General features: G+C 38.4%; 1 protein-coding gene across 1 annotated transcript in view; it reads right to left on the bottom strand.

Annotated features, from left to right (window-relative positions):
• PDK3 (pyruvate dehydrogenase kinase, isozyme 3) overlaps nt 1–13152 on the bottom strand; it is a 34107-nt gene extending 20955 nt beyond the window's left edge. Inside the window, exons 1-2 of the mRNA XM_010286285.1 lie at nt 13016–13152; nt 3213–3284 (exon numbers count right to left, since the gene is read on the bottom strand). Coding sequence (XP_010284587.1) covers nt 3213–3284; nt 13016–13125 — 182 coding nt within the window. The 5' untranslated portion in view covers nt 13126–13152. The remainder of the gene's footprint in view (nt 1–3212; nt 3285–13015) is intronic.
• Nucleotides 13153–23156: the final 10004 nt, after the last annotated feature.

The following is a 23156-nucleotide window of genomic DNA, read 5'->3' as shown; positions in this document are numbered from 1 at the left end:
GCCCAAATTCTGAGAATACCAGAGCAGGCTCCCCAAACAAGCAGAGATATCACACAAATAGTCAGGGCACAGTTTTATGTCCAGCTGACCAAGTCATTCCACCATTTTAGAAAGCATTAATTGAAGGACTACTGCCAGCATATCCATCTATGGATAACAAACTTTTTTAAAAGATCGTTTTAGCTCCCCTCTCTCCTATGCTGTTAGCTTGATTACCCATAACAGAAACTGAAGTCCACCTTAGCTGACAAAAAGACCACCAAGGCACTCATTCCATATCCAAAAATCAACTGCTCTGTAAGTCTTCGTGTTTTTTGCATGCTTGAGGCAAATGCCACATTCGGCTCCAAAACAAAAGCTGCTGGGGTGGTACAGGAGCAGAAGTACTTCCATCCAGGCAAGTTTCACATTTTGTGATACTAATTAAGCTAAGGGAAGAAGCGTTGGGGGCCATCATGAAAGCTGTAAGTCATCCAGTACCCCACAGGGCACTAACAAGGATGAGCACTACGATGACCAAGGGATGCAAGACTGGGTCTTCTGTAATCTGAAGCTAGTCTCTGCAGTGTGCTCAATGTGGGAACAAGACAGCCGAGAGGAACCAAGAGATGAAGAATGCTCCAACCCCTCTTCATATGCAAGGTACTCAGAGGTAGACTGCAGATACTGCTAGGACAAGAAAGGCTCTGGTTCAAAGGGCTGGGCATACCTTACAAGAGCGAACCTCCATGTGTCCTTCTCTAAACAAACCAATCTGGTTGAGGAAAAGTACTGTTCCTATTCACACAGCCCTAAAGACACTCTCCACAAAGTCCCAGATAATGGCTCAAACACTGTATGAAATGATACATGCAACTACAAAAGAAGAGTGTTATGTAAACATAAATGAACTCAGGTATGTTTTTTACCACTGAAGAATTAGTTCATTAACTACTAGAGTTCCCGACATTTCTCCTCTGACAATAAGGGACAAAAGTAGGATAGGGCTAGACAGCAGCAACATGGAATACTGGTACAGGAGTTGAGAAATTTGCTAGATTTATCTGTGGGTTATTAAAAGATAAATATGGATGTAGTTAAGAGTATTTTTTTAAAGATGCAGTTTGCCAAGAATTTTAAAATAATTGCTAATTACAGCTCAATATCCATTTAAATGGCATAGCCTTCAGAAAGTTAGGAATAAATGACATGCAAAGAGCAGGAAAGTAAATCTGACTTTCTAATCTTAAGTAGCCTATCCAATATTAAAAAAAACCCACACATATATATATATATAGTGATGTACCTTGAACCTCTGAAGTCCATAAAAAGCTGAAATTCAGAAATACTCAACTAAATACAGAACACTAAGATGGTACCAGAAGGTACATAACTACCTCACCTCCGTCTGCACATCCAGGACGTTACAGGCTTAATAGGACCTGTATTACATTTGCCAGGCTTGCTTAGATGTCTAGGACAGCTTATGCCATCTCAAAAGGCAACAGACACCTAAGTTTTGGTAACTTAATCCCACTCAAAATACTCTTTTAAATCAAGCAGTAGGAAAAGTTACTGCTAAACTAGTCACAAGGAGAAATTCTTGTCCCATCAGCAAACAGGTTATAAATCCAGAATCATAAAATGTTAACAGCTAGAAGTAGTCAAAAAGTTCATCTAATTTAACCACTGCAGAACAAGCATGCCTAGATCATCACTGAAAGTTATCTAATCTATTTTTTAAAATGGGATGGTCTACAGCCTTCTGAAATGGTCTTTTTCAGTCTTTCTCACTAATACTAAAATTTGTACTTTTTGCCCTGTATACAATCTCAACTTTAATATCAGCAATTTTTTAATTCTCCACTTCAAGCAACAATCATCCTTTATTAGTTACTTTTTTTTGTGCACTCAAACTTCCACTGTCTCACACTTCAATCTCTTTTTTAAAAGTCTAAAAAAATGTCTTCAACTTTATTCAGAGGTGGAACTCTCCAAGTCTCTAATTCTTGTTCCTTTCACACCAATGCTGTCCATATGTGTTTTAATTTCTTCATGGGTAGTACCCAGAACTGAAGTATTCCAGCTTATGACTTGCACTGAGAAAAGTTACCTTCCCCTTGTTCAATAGCATTACAATTCACTCAGTTCTGCCATGCAGGGAATTTGGTACTCAGGCACTTGAGTTCCTCCTGCATGTATTGCTTGATAAAAAATAAAGTGTAAAGATCTCATATAACATGCCCACAACCAAAAGAGCATAACATCTAAAATGCATTACCTAATAAACTCCTTGCTTAACATAACACAGCAGTTAATGTATCTGAAACTAACTGAAGACAAAACACCATTTTTGCACAGCACAGGCCACATCTGGGACAAACAGCATTTGTTGGACTGCAAGATGTTTTATGAAACACTACCTAAAAAGCACTGTTTGATCAGGCAAGATTTCCAGAGCTTAAAATGAAATTCAGGTTTAAAAGACAAGCTACCCTAAGAAAATTAATACACGGAACAAGAAACCTGCAAGAAGTAATCTCCTGAAACAATGTTGACTGCTATACAGTAGAGGATAACTATAGACCTTAGTGTTGGGTTTGGGTTTTTTGGGTGGTTTTTTTTGTTGGTTGTCTTTTTTGGTTTTTTGGGTTTTTTTTGTTTTAAAGTCTCTGATGCATATGTCACACCTGTTTTTCTCACATGGGGGGGTCTGGTTTTTTCATACAAATTTCAAGGAAACATTCTAATGACAACTTTAATATTTTGTTGATAAAGAAAATTGGCTAACCATTCCTTTCTTCTCAAAACGTAAGTAATATTATTCAGTGAGGTAGGTGAACACCAATAATGGAAATCCATTAAAAAAATCTTTTAGACAAAAACAATGATTCATATATACTATATACAACAGAGTACTAAGCTAAACACGTACTAAAATGACATTTTAGTCATAAGTATTTGATACACAAGTATATTCCCACATGCATGTTGTCTTCTAAATACAGCCTTGGAGGAAGCATTTTATGCCATTTCTTAAACTACAAGACTGTATAAATGCAAAATATATCGTGCAGAAGCACTTAGATTCCTATATTCTGCTACAGATTACAATCTTGGTCTTTGCTGCACAAATTCTACCTTACAAATACCATTACTGTTATCCTATATCAGAAAAACACTTGCTTGAGATTATTTTTAAATGAACTGTCACAAGAAAACAAATTACTCACTCATCCAGAACATGAGGATCCTCAGGACTTTTATTTTCATATTCTAAAAGCTCAAGGAAACTCTGCATGTACCTGAAATAAGCAAAAATGATAAAGAAGAAGTTAAAATACTTAAACCTAAATTACTTTTAATTTTAAGACTACAACTTCATCTGAAACAACAGAAGCATAGTGCACAGTTCTCTGCAAAGGCTAAAATGAAGTGGGACACTGCAACAAAGGGGAAGAAAGCAACTACAATAGATTATATTGAGTTACACTATTATTTATGACCCTACAGTCCACGATTCAGGAAAACTGGTATATAAATCATAGAATAGTTTGGGTAGGAAGAGACCTTTAAAGGTTATCTAGCCCAAACCCCCTGCAACAAGCAGGGACATCGGCAACTAGATCAGGCTGCTCAAAGCCCCATCCAACCTGACCTGGAACATTGCAGGGATGGGGCATCTACCACCTCTCTGGGCAACCTGTGTCAGTGTTCTACCACCCTCACTGGGAAACATTTTTTCCTTAGATCTAGTCAAAATCTACCCTCTTTTAGTTTAAAATTTTTACCTCTGGTCCTCTTGCTACAGGCCCTGCTAAAAAGTTTGTCCCCATCTCTCTCTCATAAGCCCCCTTGAAGTATGGAAAGGCTGCAATAAGGTCTCTCTGGAGCCTTCTCTTCTCCAGGCTGAACAACCTCAACTCTCTCAGCCTGTCCTCACAGGAGAGGTGTTCCATACCCCTAATCATTTTGGTGGCCCTCCTCTGGACCTCCAACAGGCCCATGTTTTTGCTGTGCTGAGGGCTCCAGAGCTGGGCACAGGACTCCACCAGAGAGGAGTAGGAGTAGAGGGACAGAATCACCTCCCTCAACTTCCTGAATCAAATCAAACTGAAGTTAACAGGAGCATTCCTTCTCTTCAGGTAGGTCCGTAATTTCAGGTAACTTAGTTCATCCCTGGATCTTGATTCCCTGGTCATCCACTTTGTACAGATGTTGTTTGCGCCCATGTTCCTCAGAGAACAATTCAATCTTCCTTCCAAAATAAAGCTCCAGAGAACACTCCCCAAAAGCCATGTTAACATGACTGCACCAAGCTGGTCCTACAACAGTACTCCAGAAGAACACCCCCCTTCACACACTCCCACACCTCCTCACATTGTACCTCAGGCCACGTGACACAACCCTCAGCTTCGTAAAAACACCACTTACACAACACTGCTCTCTCTAATTCAGACATTCGGCACACATGAGATAGTAATTGATGCTTAGAGGCACAGAGGTACCACACCAGACCCGAAGAGGATTTAAGGCAAAGTACCACTCAACATGAACATGCCCAGCCTGCTCTGTAGGAAACTAGGCCAACACCAGTATAAATGCCATCACCTCAGACCACTGGGCGTGACAACTGAAGCAGGCACATTTCACAATATAAATGTAGCTTTAAAGATTACAGAATTGGGACCTATATCTTGAAGTAAATTACGCAAGGTATCAATCACAGACATAAAAAGTAGGGTTTCAATGTTACCAGAAGCAGCTGTCATTCCTCTCTCTTTTGCCCTCCCTCCGCTCCTGATGAAGCGCTGCCACTTACACTGTAACAACATCAATGTTAATCAGATGTTTGTGTCACTGGCTGTAGGTTCCTGCAACCGCAAAAAATAGCCAGATAGGCAGATAGGTTTGGGTTTTTTTATCATTCTCACTCATGAGATGAACTCACAGAAAGGTCTAACAGGCTAAGGCTAGCACAAGAGAGAAGAGACAACCATAAAGCCTACATAAGGAAAAAAAGCCTTTCCCCTTTCAGTACCAGCAACCCTTTAGGTCAGCTCAACAGAACGGTCTATGCATAAGCTCAGTGCCTATGAGACTGACCCCAGTCACTGAAGCTTGGACAACTTCAGATTACAAGAAAACCTCTTTCAGTAACAGTTCTACATGAAGATCAGCTTAGGCTATAAAACTTCACCCTACATCTTCAAGCTGCAGCAAAACTTAAGAGAGCACTGCTGTCCACACAACTCCCTCCAGAATCACATGCTGCTGCTCCACCTCCCATTTCAGTTGCAGCCATCCCAGGCCACTGTGACATTTCTCCAGGGAGACTGACATTTTCAGCATTGTCAGCACAGTAACGTTAGCTCTTGCCCCTCTGTGTGATTTTGCTCTACTGCAACTGTCACAAATGACTCCAGAAATCCCCCAAATGTTGTTTGCCAGTTACAAGTTCAGGAAGTAGCTCATGTCTCTACTACTGCTTATTTTAAAACGTGTTCTTTTACACTGCTAAGAGGTAGTACCGGTTTAGAACAACCATCACACCACACCCCCAGGAGTTCAATAAATTGTCTAGGGTCACTTCAGGGAACAGGCAGTAACTTAAGGAGCCATAGCCCACTAGCCACTGAAGATGAGTTCTTGAAAAGTGCAATATTTAGATTCAGTTAGATACTGAAGCAGTTCTAACTATGCAGGGACAGTATACATGATGTGGAAGATAGAGAGGCAGGGGAAAATCACCATGACCATCAGATGGAGAAGGGACTGAGTTTCTGAAAGACTGAATAAGAACTAATTTCTTTTGAGAATGTGTCCTTGCACACACTCCCCTTTTGTTAATTCTCACCAGGGAAAGAAAAAAAAAGAAGAAAAAAAAAATCGCTTTACTCTCTGAACTCAGCTGCTTCACCTGCAAGACTTAACATGTAACAAACTATGATCATGTTATTCAACATTATCTGCCTCATTTGAATCAAGGTCAATCAAGCTACTCAGGATGGAAAAAAGGTACCATTACTAGCGAGCAAAACACATTAATAAAAAAATCAGCAAAGGAACTCCAAAATGAAAGATAGGAAAGCGGTGGAAAAGGCACTGAGGGAATTCAGGATGTCAGCTCTATGGAGGCAGTAAGATGAGTTTTTGACTTCTTGCCAAACCAGGCAATCTCATGCAGAAGCAATGCTTAAAAGCCATTCCTGTGCCCAGTTTTGCTCTGCATGACACTCCACAACCAGTCTTTGCTACCTCCTTGACCATTTCCTTGATCGGTGATAAGAACATATCCAAGTCGTTCCATCCATAACTGTCTCAAAGAGGAAACTGACTTTCCAGACTTTTTCTGTGAAGAGAGTACCATTCATGCGGCATCCTTTTCTTGTAAATACATTTAGGAGTGAAAACGCCTTGTAACTTGACTTAGTCAAGACTACCAGCATTGCCAGATTGGACTAGCTCCCTCCTGCTGTGGGTTGTAATGTAACAAGAAAGCTAAGATCTTCCTTTGTAATTAATTAAATAAATATTTGCTGTCTTAAAGTTGTTTGTATGGTAAAAGGAAGTCAGGTGAAATACTTATTTGATTCTACAGAGGAAAGCAATCTACCCAAAAAATACGTGCCTGATTTCTGTGAAGGAGTCTTATTCTATTCCTCAAATACATGTCGATCTCTTGCCACTCAATGACTGTGCCTACATTAGCATTTTTATTTCCAAATCCAAACCTGCAGTATAGTTTTTGAAATGAGTCCCCTAATAATCCTCACTTAATCCATACTGCTTATATTTGCAAAGTGGTTTTGGCGCTTCAGCACTCTCAGCTTCTTCCCATATGAAAGACGCTTCAATAAATCTGTGTCATGAAAGAAGTGATAGCTTCTCTTGTGGCAAGGTAAAGTTCAGAGGAGGTTATTAGGAAGCTGCTCACCCCCATCTGTCATGATGTAATATTATTGAAGTCCTGTTTCTGAAGATCCAGGACAACCACCACACTTGAGAAGCAACACAGCAGGTGCTTTTTACTACAGACTTCTTACCAGAAATCTTGAGCATCAGCAATCCTGTGCTGATGTGAAGGATAAAAGAGCAATGAGTATTTCTGGTACTGAAGGTAGCTGATACCTGATTTTTGTGCTATGTGGATTTGACTGGTTGCCTACCATTACTGGTATGCTAGATATTAAGATTTGTACTCTCCGTTAGCTTACTGGGACATTGGTCCTAAGACTGCAGCCCTTGGAATAATCAAACATCACTACGCCTGTGTTGAGGGATCAGCACTTTTACTAGAGTATGAGGTAGGGGCAAGCCAAGTGTCTCTCTCATCTAATGCAGGAAGTAATTGTGCAGAAAACTGTCTCCATCAGAAAAAAAAGAGTAAAGCAGGTCTCAGCCAGAAAAAAGCTGCCAAACATGGTCACCAGTCTTCAGTGCAAACAGCAGGTAGAACAGTTTCTGAGATCATTATGCTGCAGGCTCAACACAGCACCAATGAGGAACTGAGAGCTTCTGAAACAAAGGAAAATTACACAAACTAAATTCTCTAAACTAAGGAAATTTATAAATGTGCTGAAGTAATTTCTCTTTAATCTCTGTGGTGATGGAGAAACTATGAAAACAGGCAATGTTTTCCTTTAGGTAGAATTAACTACAATATTTAGATGTCTCCTTCTGATTATGAAGTAAATTAACGTTACTTTAGAAGACAAGTTCATTAGCACAAGCACTGTATCCAGCAAGTTAGAAGGACCAGCTCAGAAAAAACATTATTAACTTCAAATCTGAGTTTTCAAATTTCTTCCATTACTTTTACTATTTCTTCCAATGCATTGACTAAATAAAACCAGAGAAAAGTAAGCCTAAGTCAAACGAATCTAACCCACTGTCCAATACCTACCACTATATGTCACCCAGCTGGGATGTTGTAATACCCTGGTATACCAGTCTAGGTCTCCACTTGACTCAGAGCTGCAAATGCTATACATCTTTTTCTTTTATCCAGTTGTGATTTATAGTTTTTACACAAAATTCACCCCCCCATTCCCTCCCAAAGAGCTCAAAATTAAAGAAATGAAGTAAAAAACTTGTTTAAAAGGAAGTTTATAACTATGATTGGCTGTAATAAATCAAATAATCATAGAATAGTTTGGGTTGGAAGGAACCCTTAAAGGTCATCTAGTCCAACCCCCCTGCAGTGAGCAGGGACATCTTCAACTAGATCAGGTTGTTCAGAGCCCCTGTCCAACCTGACCTTGAATGTTGCCAGGGATGGGGCATCTGCCACCTCTCTGGGCAACCTGTGCCAGTGTTCCATCAGCCTCATTGTGAAACATTTCTTCCTTAGATCTAGTCAAAATCTACCCTCTTTTAGTTTAAAATTGTTACCCCTGGTCCTGTTGCTACAGGCCCTGCTAAAAAGTCTGTCCCCATCTTTCTTACAGGCCCCCTTAATTCACAACATTGTCTTAACTACCACCAACAGTACAACCTGCCTAAAGGTGAGCAGTCAGCAATGCACTTCACTCCTGTATCAGCAAGTGTGCGTAAAAAAAGTCATGCCCCTTTCATACAATTATTTCCTTGAATTTTCTTTTGCTTTGAACTGTGGGTGCTGATACAGATATAATGAAGGTGGTAACTGCAGAATTTATCAAGCACTGAAAAGCAAGACCTTGCAAGGTTTTAAACTCACTTCACACATAATTAACAGTCAGCTAGAATAAAGGAGAAAAGTACTAGAATAACGGATGATTTGTTATATTATTAAATGAATACAACTATACAGGACAAATGTACAAAAAAAAACATCCCTCCGATAAAAAATGTCAGTTATATTTTGCTATCTTCAGTGAGTCATAAAAAGCAGAAATCAAAGCATATGACCTTCAAATCTGTTTTCTTTCTGGTGTTTAATTCTTGTATCACAATACGCTACAATTAGTTGGGCGAGGTCTTTGGTTTCAAGCGCCCTTTAGCCTTGTGCTTTTGTTAATCACTCCCACATAGATCGAATTCTTGTTAGTCTGCCAAATGTAGTAATTCTAGAATGGCACATTTCATACATGAAATCACTGTAAATGCCCATAATGTCAACGCCAGACTTTTTTTTTTCCAACTCATGCGACATACATGTTTTTCCCCATGTGTATTTCACTAAGATATTCCTTTAGAATTTCTCTAACATCAAAGCACTGAAAAGATAAAACGTATCTCCATGGCAACACAATCTTGTTAGCATAGTCTGAATGTAAAAAAAGAGGGAAAACAATTATTAATTCCCAAACAGTACTAATTTCTCTAATGGGTCTTTCCAAGGAGATAAATGGAAATTTATAGCCTTTTCCAGGGAAAAGTACTAAAGAAAAGTAGACAAATTTGTTCAGAGTTAATTAAAACGTGAATTTTAGATATGACTGAGTAGCATACTGTGCAACCCTCACACAGTCTAGATATTTTACAAGCTCTGACCTTATCCAGTATGAGGTTTTATTACAACTATTTTCCCTCGTCACATCACATCACTGACGATATCCTTTATTATGCAATTCTGCCATATGTTCAATATCCTACCTGTGCACTTCAGCTACAGAGCACCCTCTGAAAGCTGCCCTAAAAAAGGCCCACTTCTTTGGAACTAAGAAGTTGCCCATTAATTTTGAAAAATTGAAAATAAGTTGCTGATCCCTAGCAAGCTGGCTGGTGATCTGTCTGTTATTTGGAATCACTGCAGTTCACAGCCAGAACATATTAACTGTGTTATTATTTAGATTCACTTTATTCCTTCCCTTGCTACACCATGCAAAACATACACATAAACTAAGTGATAAACTCAAACTGAGACAGAGCTAATGTTTTACCTTTGCACAGACTGAAATGCAAAATTATTTTTTTGTTCCTAGTTCACTCTGTGGGTAATGCCAGCTTTATTCAGAAAAGCATACCTGAGTAGCACAAAGGAAGGACAGCTCTATTGCCTATCCTCATTGCTGCACACACCAGGCTAAGGAACCCAGGAAGGAAGGAGAAAAAAAATGCACCTTTCCTGACAGCAATCAAGCAATTGGTTGCAAAAATCTGCTAGGCAGCACAGCACAGCCAAGGAACGTGGCACAGGAAGCAAAGTGCCTACAGCATGACCATGAAGATGGATTAGAGAACTGAGAGGAGAACAGGTCTTGCCTGCAGCAGGGGACATGTTCTCTGAAGTGACAAGGTGAGGTTGCTTCCCAAGGGTCCTACAGGAAATTCATGCAATCCATAATGTCTCTGCCTGGCTGGACAGAAGACTGACAGGAAAGGAGCCACGCTGTACAGTAGGCAGGGTTAATTTATTTTCTTACTCCACCAAACCAAAGTTCCATCTATTTACAGAGCCACCTTACTCTAACTTAGAAGTTTAATAAAACCTACTTTAAAGATTAGGAGCTTTTTTTATTTTTTGGCATTAAGGAATAGACTGGGAACTCACATTTTAAAGCTCCAGCTAATTTGGAGTCTCAGCAAAAGCACATAAAAACATAGGCTTCTAGTGCAAAATGGTAGTGTAAATAAATCATATATATGCTGGTGACTACATAAATTACTGAAAATCAGCAAATAAACAGATTAAGGTGAATAATGCATTAAATTGCTCACTTGTGGCAAATATAAATCAGATTTTTCATTTGTATATTAATAAATTGCCAAGCTTCCTCAACCTATGGCACAGTAAAAATAAAAGATCATGAAGTCTGACCTGGAAAAAAATTCTTGCTTGTGATATCAAACAAGTGCATCAAGAAGATGTTTCTTCATTTTACAAGTTCACTAAACAGCTGAACAGCTAAATTCATATGTATTTATTCTACTGCAAGAAATTCAGGAGTCTCTCTAGATATGTCTAAACTTTAGGTTAAGAAATCATAAATGTTTCAAAACTTGCTATCAGCATAGCTGCGTAATACTCAAGGTCATTCACATTGAAGTTAATAAAACTGTTTTGTTCTAGTCTTTTTAAAAGCTAACTGATACGGTAAATTTTGCCCAAGGTTCATCACCAGTGTATCACTAGGACTTCTAATCTACAGGTGAATGTTTAAGAAACAATTAAAAACCACTAAGTAGAAAAATAAGAAATAAGCTCTTTAAAGTCCACATCTGTAATCAGGAAAACAACATGATACAGTTACTTTTGTTACTTCTGACATACGATCACAAAAGTATTCTTACATAATCTCAGTGAAGATACTCCTTTCTGCAAAAACTTACTTAACTGAGGATCAAAATCAAAAGAACACTACAACAAACATTTTGATTTCTAACTTCCGTCTCTGGGTTGGATGTCCTCTTGAACTTCGTCATCAAGTTTGATATTTTGGCCCATTTAACAGAAAACTGTCGGTCTACAGCTGTGATAGGGCAAATCATATTATCATATAAAATATATGCTTTGGATAAGTGTCTTACAGTCATTATACATTCTAACACATTCCAGACTAATTTTTCTTTTCTTTTGTGTTTTTTTTGTTGTTGTTGTTGTTGTTGGTTGGTTGGGGGTGGGGGGGGTGGGGGGTTTGGGGGTTTTTTTGGTTTTTTTTGTTTTTTTAAATCAGTAGTATCTATTATAGCCATAAAAGTCATCCCACAAGTCCTCAAACCTCTAAGCAAAAATTCTAAAGGGGGCATCTACTCTAAACACCCATTCCGTTCCTTTGCCAGAAGTGATCCAAACGTTGCTTGACTCGTATTAGCAGGGCAGAAGCACATGCCACAGAACATACAATTGGATTAGAAGAATTACACTGTGGAGTCACTCCAGAAAAATAAATTTGTTTTTCTTCATTCACCTATCTGTCCACATTTCACTAGAGACAGCTACACAAGTCATCCAGATCAGAAAAGCCTAAAAGGCCTGCATATTATCTACTCACTTCTATCTGGTATAACAGCTTCTGCTAACACCAGTGAGATGACACAAGCCTTCAATCTTTGCAAGCTGCCACTTTACCACAAAGTGATTGCTGTCATATGGCTCCACAGCATTTACATTTATTTGAAGCACTTAATCACTATGTTTGAAGTGGTCATCAAGACAGCTAGTATTACCTTTTGTAGACAAATATATTTAAACCAAAGTACACAATACCACATATCCTAATTTATATCTTCTAAGTCTGAACCTTGACAAATACGAGACCAAACCCAGCAGTCAATATACAGTCAACATGGAATTTCCCACTCAAGGGCTATGACTGAAATTACCAGAAGCCTACAACATTAGTTGCAACTCACACACTTAATAGATAAGCTGTTATTCACACAGGGAAATTTGCTGTACACTGCAAAGATATTTTGACATAATTTCTTTGGATCAAATATTTGCAGGTAAAGAGACAATAAATACCCCACAAACAACAGGTTTTTTAGAGCTTAATACATACAAGGCCACAGTCCCCAAACCTCACTGAACATGCAAGTAGACTAAAAATTAATTACTGTCGAAAAGATGACAAGACCTTGAATCATGTCGGATATACACTAGTTATTACAATGGAGAATGTTACTTACTGGACAACATCAGATTTTTGTCCCATTCCAAAACTTCCACTGAATACCAGGTTATGTTTTTAAAGATTTAGCAATGAGAAGAACAGATGAGGTTTAAATTTTTTTTCAGTATTTTTGACAAAGGAAGAATAAGGAGAAAGAACAGGTATCTCAAGAAATCATGGGTGCAATACAGTAAGAATTATTTTAAAAGCTTGCTCTTGGAAGTTACTGACTGATTCTAATTATCGGGGAGACAACAGTATGCTTTTACTAACTTGCAAGACTTACAAATCTTTATCTCTAAAATCCATATTAGAGTATTTACTTAACATTAGACAGAAGAAAAACTTCGTTTGACAAGAAACACACATTATAAACAATTCAAGACAGAAAACAGGCTTCAGTTCAAGACAATTCAAGCTGAGTTACAAGTAAAGCAACACATAAAATGTTAGTTTTACACTAATTTTTCAATCCACTTTTTTTTTTTTAAACTTACCAACTCTGTACTAGCCCAACTGAAGGTCTGTTAAGTAAGTTATCAGGCAACAAATTGACTTCTCTCATGGTGTTAGCTAGTCGCACAGGAAGTTCTTTCCGCAGAAACATGTATGAAGTCTTCTCACATGCATTGTCACGACCTGTTAGAAGGAAGGAAAAAAAACAGTCCATTGCAGCAGATCAAATTTTAGACTTCACAGTGCTAGAAGAAAAAAAAAAAATCACTTCTGGAAGTAAAAACAGTTTAAAAGTAATTTCTTTCAGTACCCATCTTCACTTCCCTCCCACTCCCAAGACACACATTATACTTTTACCTTCCTAGAGCTTAACCCCTTTTATCTGACATTCTTCCTCATTTCACATCATCTCATCCTCTCTCCTATAAATAAAAAAGATCTCTCATCCTCTAAATAAAAATCAAATACTAAAAACTTGATATTAGCTGGAAATAAGACCTCAAAATACTAGTTTTTATCAGTGTGACTTTTCTACTAAAGTGAGCTTTTAAAAAGTGTGTGCCACACACACAATGGAGCTAAGAAGTGAAAGAAGTGAAAACAAAGGGACAAAACAGAATGGCAACAGCTAGCTGGTGTTGCATGTCTCAATCAAAGCTCTTCAAACCTACTAAGTAGTTAAACATTTCAACAGCACCTGGAAAGACCAGCAAAGGTCATCACCCCTCCTAGGACAAGTTGCTCACTAGCCACCCGGAAGCAAAGTGCAGTACTCATCACCACACCTCAATTTGGAAAAGCTGTAGCTGAGATTATCTTGGACTTTCACTTTTAAAACAAATTTTTATCAATCACAATATTTTGAAAATAAAATAAAATAAAAACCCAAACAGTCAGAAAGCAAATAAGAGGGATCCAGCAAAATAACAATACTTTGCTGCAGACCTAGCTGGAGCAGTGATTATTCTCTGGAGCCACTCTACATGAACCAGAAGACTGACATGACTAATAGCATTCTTAAGCTAAACCAGTTACTGGCAATACCTATAAAACTTTAACTATAAATATTTGAAAGTATGAGATGTTAAGACTCTTGCCCAAATAGTTCAGATGGAAGATCAGACCTGACTTGACATACTTGTTTCTATTTTGCACATTTCACAAGTCGGGGAACTCCGCACCATAACCAATTTCTGAAGAGTCCGGGTAAATTAAAAGAAAAACATCCATGTTTTACTCGTAATGAACAGTCAGTATTCTGCCTTCATCTAAAAAGACAGCAAATGTCTTTTGTGATGATAACCAGTACAACTGCCTGCAAAATTTGTGAGTGAAGGCATAATACAAGAGCTAAATTATGTTCAAGCAAACCAGAAAGTGTTAAAAGCACTACTAGGCACATAATCACTGAGATTTGCAATTTGAAAGACTCAAGTACAATGCAGCCAGCACAATCAAGGTGATACTTTTTAAGACAGTCCCATTATAATCAGCTGAACAGCAGAGTTTTCACCTTCTTTGCATAGGTAACATGCATTGATGGATTAGTTCCCAAACCATAACACCAGCTTGGGGGAATATGCAGGAAGGATTAGTTTCCCTTTCTTCTTGTTCATTTAGGTATCATCAATCAGTGGATCATTAAATCTATTACTGTCAGCAATTCTATTATTATTCTTCCAGCAAACATTTGCACCTATTTTACTTATTTGCATTTTCACATCTTCAATTACAAATACACACATCCTGTCAAAATTAGACAAAGGAAACAAGACATTACATTATTGTTTTCTGTGAAAGCCAGTAATGTTTTTGGAGTTCAATCCTTCAACTAAGTCAGATACCAATTCACCTACAATAGAGAATAGAGCCACCTGTTTGCTCACAAGTCATTCTACATAGTAGGTCCTTAGGAAGATGGCTGGACAGCAGGAGAGACTCTCTGACTAGCTCACACTACAACTTCTGGGCTGGAAAAACCCTCAGGAAGAACAAAGACAACAACTGATTCTTCCCAAGAGTGACTGAGAGCAAGTTTACTTATTTTCTCGGCAATAAAAAGCAAAAGAGAGGAAAGACAGCCGAGACAGAGAATGAGGAAACGGTGAACAGAACCCACAGCCTGTGGGAGTCTGTGAAAGGGCATGGGGGCCCTTCACAGACACAGTCCCCAGGTTTGCGCAAGGCAGACAACAAAAGCTGCTAGACTGGAAAGCAGGACTGGCAGAAGAGACCCACTTCCTCTCCTCTCATCAGTAAGGGCACATCTCTACTCAGTCTGTCTCACACCAGTAGTTCTAAACTGTCTTTTTAAGGAGTTGCCGTGCTGTAATGTACAGCTATGTTTTAGGTACAGAGCCCTTCAGGGTCCCTTTGCATGATCAGGGCGGGAAAAGGAAAAGAAGTTTTGTTTCAAGCCTAACTTGAAGGCTTGACTCACCATAACTTCAGTACATCTTTTTGGTTTGGGGCACGCAGTCAGAATATCAGCTGCTTAGCTGTATGCCATTTATCCAAGAGCCTCCAGAGAGCTGCTTTGGCTTCTAGCGTAAGGTCAGTTATCTGCTTGCCAAACAGCACGTGCAGGGGAGGAGAAAATGACTGTTCACCAGGATCAGTAATAATTAGCCATTCTTCAGCTTTTGAAGCAAAAAGCACACGGTGTCCTAACAGTTGCTCCTTGGCTGCTGTTCCTCACCGCAACACCTGTACAGCCACATTCGTCAAAAAGAGGGACATTCTACTAAGTACAAAAAATAAAAGCTGAGTCTGTAAGTCGAGTATTTTCTTAATACAATTTATTATGCACAAGTCCAAAGTGAAAGTGAAACTTCGAAAGAATCTCTCCTTGATTTATACTGCAGCCCCCAATAAGTTACTCAATAATACAAATACGACGTGCTTACCTTTGTATGAATTCAAACAGAAGAAAGAATACAGTAATTCTACACCTTAGTGTTGACCACACTGCACTAGGAATGAAGGACTGTGATTAGCTTTATTTCCAGAAACAAGGGTTGCTGTGTCAGACAGTTGTTTAATTATGGTCCACTGAAGACCTACAGTAGCAGCAGACTTCAAGGCAGAATGTAATGACACAGAAGTATAATGCTAACACAGCAATATAAAATACTAGGAGTACAGCTTTTGTTATAAATTACTAACAGGAGTCCCACTGCTTTTATAACCTGAAGCAACACACTGCAAATACAGCTTTTATCTTGTGAAATGACATGAAATTAACATTCATTTTTAACTCTGAGGAGTTGTGATTTTTTTGCCTATAAATCACTGAATGAACTACAGGAATACTGTGGAAGGGGCTGCTCAGAAGGTGCAATGTGAAGATCACTGGCATAAAGAAACAGCTTAACCTACATTTTTTATGTGTAAATTTACTGCCTGGAGTAGTTCTACAGACATCAATGCAACTTCTGTTTAAATGCTGTACATAATTTTCTTGCAGAGACAGGATATAAATAGGAAAAGCATTCAAGAGTAAGAGAGTAGGACAAGGGGTAACAATTTTAAACTAAAAGAGCGTAGATTTAGACTAGATACAAGGATGAAATTTTTCACAATGAGGGTGGTGAAACCCTGGCACAGGTTGCCCAGAGAGCTGGTAGATGCCCCATCCCTGGCAACATTCAAGGTCAGGTTGGACGGGGCTTTGAACAACCTGACCTAGTTGGAGATGTCCCTGCTCATTGCAGGGGGGTTGGACTAGATGACCTTTAAAAGGTCCTTCCAACCCAAACTATTCCATTTTTCTATGAAACAAAAAAATGCAGGGTCCATCTCAGAACAGCCATCCTGCCATCAATGTCCAGCAACAGACTGAGCTCCAAGGTGGGGAAGTAGGACCTCACTGTTCAACTAGTGACAAAACAGAATCTACACTGCTAGAGACAGAAGAGTTTCTAATAAGATTATCCATACAACATTCTCACCTTGATACTAGACCTATGGAAAGACCTTTGCCTTCACTTTTACTGTCCACTACTCCATTATTTAACTGTTAGTGATTAATTAGGGTTCTTTTCCGTCTTGCCTTCTTTCTATCTATGTTTTTCTAAGTAAAATGAAATGTTGACGTTAAAAACAGCTAATTCAAAGACTTTTTCAAAGTTTTAGATTCAACTTTCTCTGAATGTTGGATGCGCTTCCATTAAAATGTTACATCTTTAATAACTAAAAATTTATGCATAAATTTTCTGTTCATGCTGAGATTGAGTTATTTCAATGTAGGACAAGGTTATCATTTCATCCTAAAGAGTGTTCCGATACAAATATATACACACATTTTCTTTAAATGAAGACTTACCTGTTGAGGTAGCATAGCATTTTCTACAGATACATGATGCACCTCTGCTTATTTGTCAAATACTTAAATTTAGATTTCAAGCACTAGTAACAAATCAGCACAACAGAATTGTTCAACTTGTGGTCTTACTGCTTAAAAGTAAAGCATTTGAGAAGATTTTAAAGCAGGTGGGGGTTTTGTTTTGGTTTGGTTTTTTTAAGATTTTAAAGCAGATATAAGTTTTGGAGTGATATTTCAAGATAGTGAAAATCTTCTGCAAGTCAGAAGTTACGGAGATTTTCATTTTGAGAAGAACAGCTAAAAATTTATTTCCTTAAACTGGCAGCTGCATAGGTTGCCAATGTCAGTACCTGATTTGTGGATCAGCCCACATGCTACGCTATACTATGAAAGAAACACCAAATGAAGCAGGAGTTTGAAGTTCCCAATGCCATGTATCAGAGATTAGCAACACCAGAAAGGAGAGAATGCCCAAGAAACCAAAGCACCTGTTAGTCTTGGATCCTCTACAGCTTACCAAAAATCCTGAATCCTCTTTCTTGAATTGACTGTTTCTAGCTACACATCTGTTGGAAATGTTTCATTAAGCTGTGTAACAGATCACCCTTCAATATCTTGCTACTTGTGAGAACACAGACCAACAGTCCAAGTCTTCAGATCCTTTCAAAAGCCAACAGAATTTCACTGCATATTTTAGGTAGTCCTGAACATATTAATATAAAAAACAAAAATGAAGGAAAATACACACTTGTGGAGATACATAAATCCACCAGGAATAATTGTTCTCATCTCAAACTTCTGCACTGTTAAAGATTCTGATTTCTGAGGTACGTAAGCTGGTAGACACCTAAGTGCATCAGAAATGCAATTATTTCCGTTTTTCACAAGTTCTGCATTGATTTTTGTGAGGATAAAACTCTGACAGAGTTCCACAGAAGAATTAAGCAATATTCTGCTTTGTTAACACCCTTGTGAAGAATGAAGGACAGATATTACAGACATTGCAAATTTGGACCTTTCATTAAGTATGCAAGTTAATCTCTAGAATTAATTATACCTCATTAAAACTCCTTCTGTCTAACTTGATAATCAATGTTTAATGCAGGCAGAACAGCCAAAAAAGGACATTCTAGTGGACAGCATTGGGGTTTTTTTCCATACATATACATTTATATAACCAAAAACACACAAAGCAAATAGATCTCTACCTTCTGGATAATGGAGATCACACACACAAAAATGAAGTTCTTTAAAAGCATGCTTTTTAAAAACTGAATTAAAAAAATGAAACTGTTAGAAGACTACTCAAAGTGAAACACTTCTTATCCACAAAGCCAAGAAGAAAACAAAGTAAGACATGACATGATATATGGGTTTCACAATTTTACATGCACCATCAACATTTATTTTCTAGTGCTTGCAATACAGCGATACTTGATTTCAGTTGAACAATAATTCAGTTTTGTTGCTTTAAGTCGAAAAATTGTGCAGACCAAATTCTTAAATCAGGCACTGAAACAGGTTTCCTTCAATGAGTATCACGTTAAGGTAACACAAAGAACCAACCATACAGCATACTACCTCTTTGCTGTAGGTCTACTCTGCTCTAGGGAACAAAGCAGCCCCGCACTACTACTCATGTAGAAAATAACCCTATAAAGTAATTCTGGTTTCTAAGGGGCTAGATTCTAATTCAGAGTCAAGAGGCTAGATTATCTTTAGATTTTCACTCTTCTTAATGAAAGTTATATTTTCAAGCTGTTTAAGAAACTCCCAGATCATACCTATGGTGCTTACAACTTAAACCCAGAATTTGACCAAAGAGGATGAAGGGAAAGCACATGTAAAATAACCCACTCTACTCAATACTGGTGAGACTCAGCTGGAGGATTACACCAATTTTTGAGCATCTTCAGAAAGGGTATATGGTCCAAGCAGAAATCCAGATGACCACAACAGTAGAACAGTCTGTGATAAAAGGATGAATGAATTTGACTAGATTTACCTGAGAAGGAACAGATAAAGAATACTGCAACACTCTTCAAAGCATTACAGCTTACTACAGAGAAGGCAGCAGTAACCTAGTCAGTCCATCAAGGACCAAACAAGTATTAGGCTCAAACTGCAGAAAATTCAATTCATAATTTGACAGATGGTAAACACCATAAAAAACAGCAACCTGCTGCTTTTTTGCCATCTCTTTTACGAGTGAAGTTAGACATCTGCCCAAAATTACATTAAACTAGCTGATTCAGTCTCTGAACTGGAGATTTGACTGAACACTGCCTAACATTCTTTGTAGCCTTAATTCTCTCATGACCCAAGTGGAAGAAGGTGGTCACCACATATCTTGTCAATCACCTGCAAAAAGAAAGCAGTGCTGTTTCACACACAAAGAGAAACAAGCAAAAAGTGAGAACTCTGAAGCAAGTCAAAGTTAGCAAAAATGCAGCATGGATTGTGTAAATTAAATTATACAATAGAAGTTACTTTGACAGAAAAATGGCGACAAAATGCAAGGTAGTTGTGAAGGAAGTCTTCAAATTATTTCAAGTATTTAAAAAAATATTTCAAATAATCTTCAAATTATTACTACTACATGTATACCTAGCGCAAAAACTGAAAGTGTCAAGTGTCACCACAGTAGGTCTTTAAAAAGGCTTTGAAAAAAAAAGTTTGTTCAATAAATGCTCTACTGTCTTCAACATTCTGAACAATCTTACCTGTTTGAGCTAGTCAGTTACCCTACACAAAAGCCATATAGAAAAGCCCATGCTCCATCTCCCCTCTGCCACCTCCAAATCTGCAGTTCAAATCCAGCACCAAAGAGAGACTGTGATGCCAATCTTCAGATTCATTTAAGTACAAGTCAGTACTTATGTAACAGGCTGACAACAAACACAGCCTTCAACATAGTGAAAATGAGAAGTTACATCAGTTGAACACGGATCTAAGCAGTGATTCCTGGACTTTGCATCAAACTAAGGTCAGTGAAGAATATTCTATGGACAACATTCCCTATAACAGCCTTATACACAATAGAAACAAGCCAGGATTTGTCACTACACTGGAAATGGTACCTCCACAAACATTGCTGCATTTGGAATGGTCACCATACACGAGGGAGAGACACTCTTTAAATTATGGTATATTTGCTTATGCAGTGAAGTATGACACACCTGAAGAACTGATTTGACTGTCTTTGCTCAATTTTAAGTCAAGAATATAGGTAAACTTCTTCAAATATAACAGTAAGATATTAAGATTTCGGAAGAAGTTCACCCAGAAGGTGGCATTTAATATTAAAATAAATTTTCTTAGATGTGAAAAGGTGTTAGACATTTCCACCAAAAATAAATTATGCCACTTATTCAATGAGACAGGTATCAGAGGAAAAAAAAAAAGGATAAGAAAACACATAAATAAAACATGATCCAGAAGCTTCAAGGTAACGCAGGTCACAAAAGCAGGCCTGAATACTTTAGGTCTTCTAAATGCAATACCATCAGAGGGGAAAAGATTAGAAGTGGAATGTTTGGGGGTTGTACATCAATATTATCACTGGTGGACCTGCAACACAAGGGAAATTCAGGAAGCAGAGCTCTACTTCCAGGCAGTTTTCTCTACTAATCTGTTTTTCCCCCACTGGGATACAAGTCTTCCCTGAACATTTACTCGTCTCTTCCCTCTTGTTGTCTTTCACCTTTTACCCCATAGCACTAAGAAATGGAAAACAAATGTGACATTGATAACAAGACCCACTCAGGCTCTAGGGATCATATGCCTGTAGCATGTAGGGGGAAAAAAGAAGTATTTTTCAATGACAAGGAATGAACATTCACCACAGTGCTCCCTTTGATCCAGTATCTTTTCAGTTCCTCCCATGGCACTGATGGAATTAGGCAACTGTTGCAAAGCTGAACCTAGAGAAAACTTTTGTTCTGGGTGCTGCAACAAGAGGCACAAACAATGTAGAGGCTCTTCATAGACATGCAACAGACCCTGATTCAATTCTGGCAAATTTTACAAATTGCCAGAGCAATACTATGCTGTCCAAGATTCAGGTTACAAAAGGATTAGTTCCATACAGAAGGTTGTACACAAACCTCAACTTTGCTGCAGAAGAAGGCAGAATCTCAGCATGAGACCATGAGCTCTGGCTCCTCCAGAATATTATCAAATGCTCAAAGTGTAGCTGCCAGATTCCCACATTCATGAAATACCCATTTGAAAACAGACTACGGTAGTAGTCCTTCACAGATGATGATCAAAGTCATCTGCTTTGAAAACCTAATATGGCTGTCACATCCCTAGCAGGTACTGGACTGCCAGAGTCACATCATAAAAGCATCAGTTTCTGAGTATTAATGCTTATCTGTGAGAGTAGACAGGAAAAGGAGAAATTAAGCTCTTTTTAGTATCTTCACTGCACCCAGAGGTCTAGTTCCCTCCATTAACAATGTATCTAACACCAAGCTGAGACACTAGGTACCATGCTACTTCAAGACTCAAAAGCAGCGGTCCCACCTGTTATGTCTGAGAGGCAGGACTCCATTAAGAATCCATAAAAACAAGATCAGAAGCCTTTCAACCTCCTACACCTGTGAAACTACTACTATTGCTTCTATCTATGGCAAAATAAAGGAAGACAGGAAGGCAGGTGTGATCAACCATACCTGCCCTCTTGAGCTTCCAGAATGCTTTTTAGCTCCTGTACAGGCAAACACAAAGTGAAACAGAGGGATGGAGAAATAGTCAAAAGAATACCTACAAAAAGAAGTGAAAGCATCAGAGTGGACTGAGGAAAGGCTAAAACTAACAACTTGCTACTGAAGCTAGGAAAACAGAAGTAAAGAAGGATCGATGAATTCCACTGATTATGCACCATTTCAGGAGGATGTGCTATATATTAAAAGGCAAACAAGCTATTGCTTGCACAGCCTCAATAAATGTGGCTACAAAAAACCCTACCAAAACAACTCCAACTGCAAAAGCATTCCTATTCCCCGACAGAAATAAAGACATTTTCAGCATACTCTCTAGGTATTTATCTCACCAACCACTAAAAATACCAATCCCACAAAAAGCATACAGGGTTGGTTTGTTTGGTAAAAGGCAGGGCTTCATAAAACCCAGTGAAGACAATGAAGCAAAGAACACACAACACATAATTGGAGATGCTGACTCTTGCTGGCCTTCACTCCCTACCACAGGCTGCCTCTAAGGAAGCTGTACATTGAAATTGGATTCCCTTTTCCGACCTACCACGTTGTGCTACAGGATAGCAACCACAGCCTGTGCAGCTGTTCCAACACAGATAGCCAGCGGATGGCCAAATTTAAGGATCTGGCCCACACTAACCTCAGCTATTCAGCCTCTTTTTAGACAACCCAAACCTAAGCTTCAGCCCAAGTTCCATCACTGCTCTCTAAGGCTACTTCTACCAACACGTACAATTTTTTCAGGAAAGTGCCCTGTTTTAAGGACATGCTTTCACTTGGCACATATGATCAGCATATTAAGAGACTGATTCTATGTCAGTAAGGAAATTGGAGAAACTCTGAAGTTTCAAAAAATGAAACTTGAAGAATTGAGGACAGGAAAATATTTTTTCAATCTTACTGAACTATAATAAACAGATCACTTTTTTGAAGTCTGCACAATTAAGTTTTGTTAAACAGCTACTTCCAGAAAACCAGCTAAAACCAGAGGAATTAAAGTCTGCAAGTAAGCTTTCCCACATAACTTGTTTCTGTTCTTCAGTCCAGTTCCCATGACTTAGTTGTACCTTTGCAGTCTAAGTGAAAGCACACTGACAGAGGTACACCGGGTTGTCTCAGTCTAAATTATTTACGTTC

Source organism: Phaethon lepturus, unplaced genomic scaffold (genome assembly GCF_000687285.1).
Source record: "Phaethon lepturus isolate BGI_N335 unplaced genomic scaffold, ASM68728v1 scaffold3644, whole genome shotgun sequence".
In the NCBI taxonomy this organism is placed as follows: domain Eukaryota; kingdom Metazoa; phylum Chordata; class Aves; order Phaethontiformes; family Phaethontidae; genus Phaethon; species Phaethon lepturus.
Note: the sequence above shows the minus strand (reverse complement) of the source record. Positions and strands in the feature narration are given on the sequence as shown.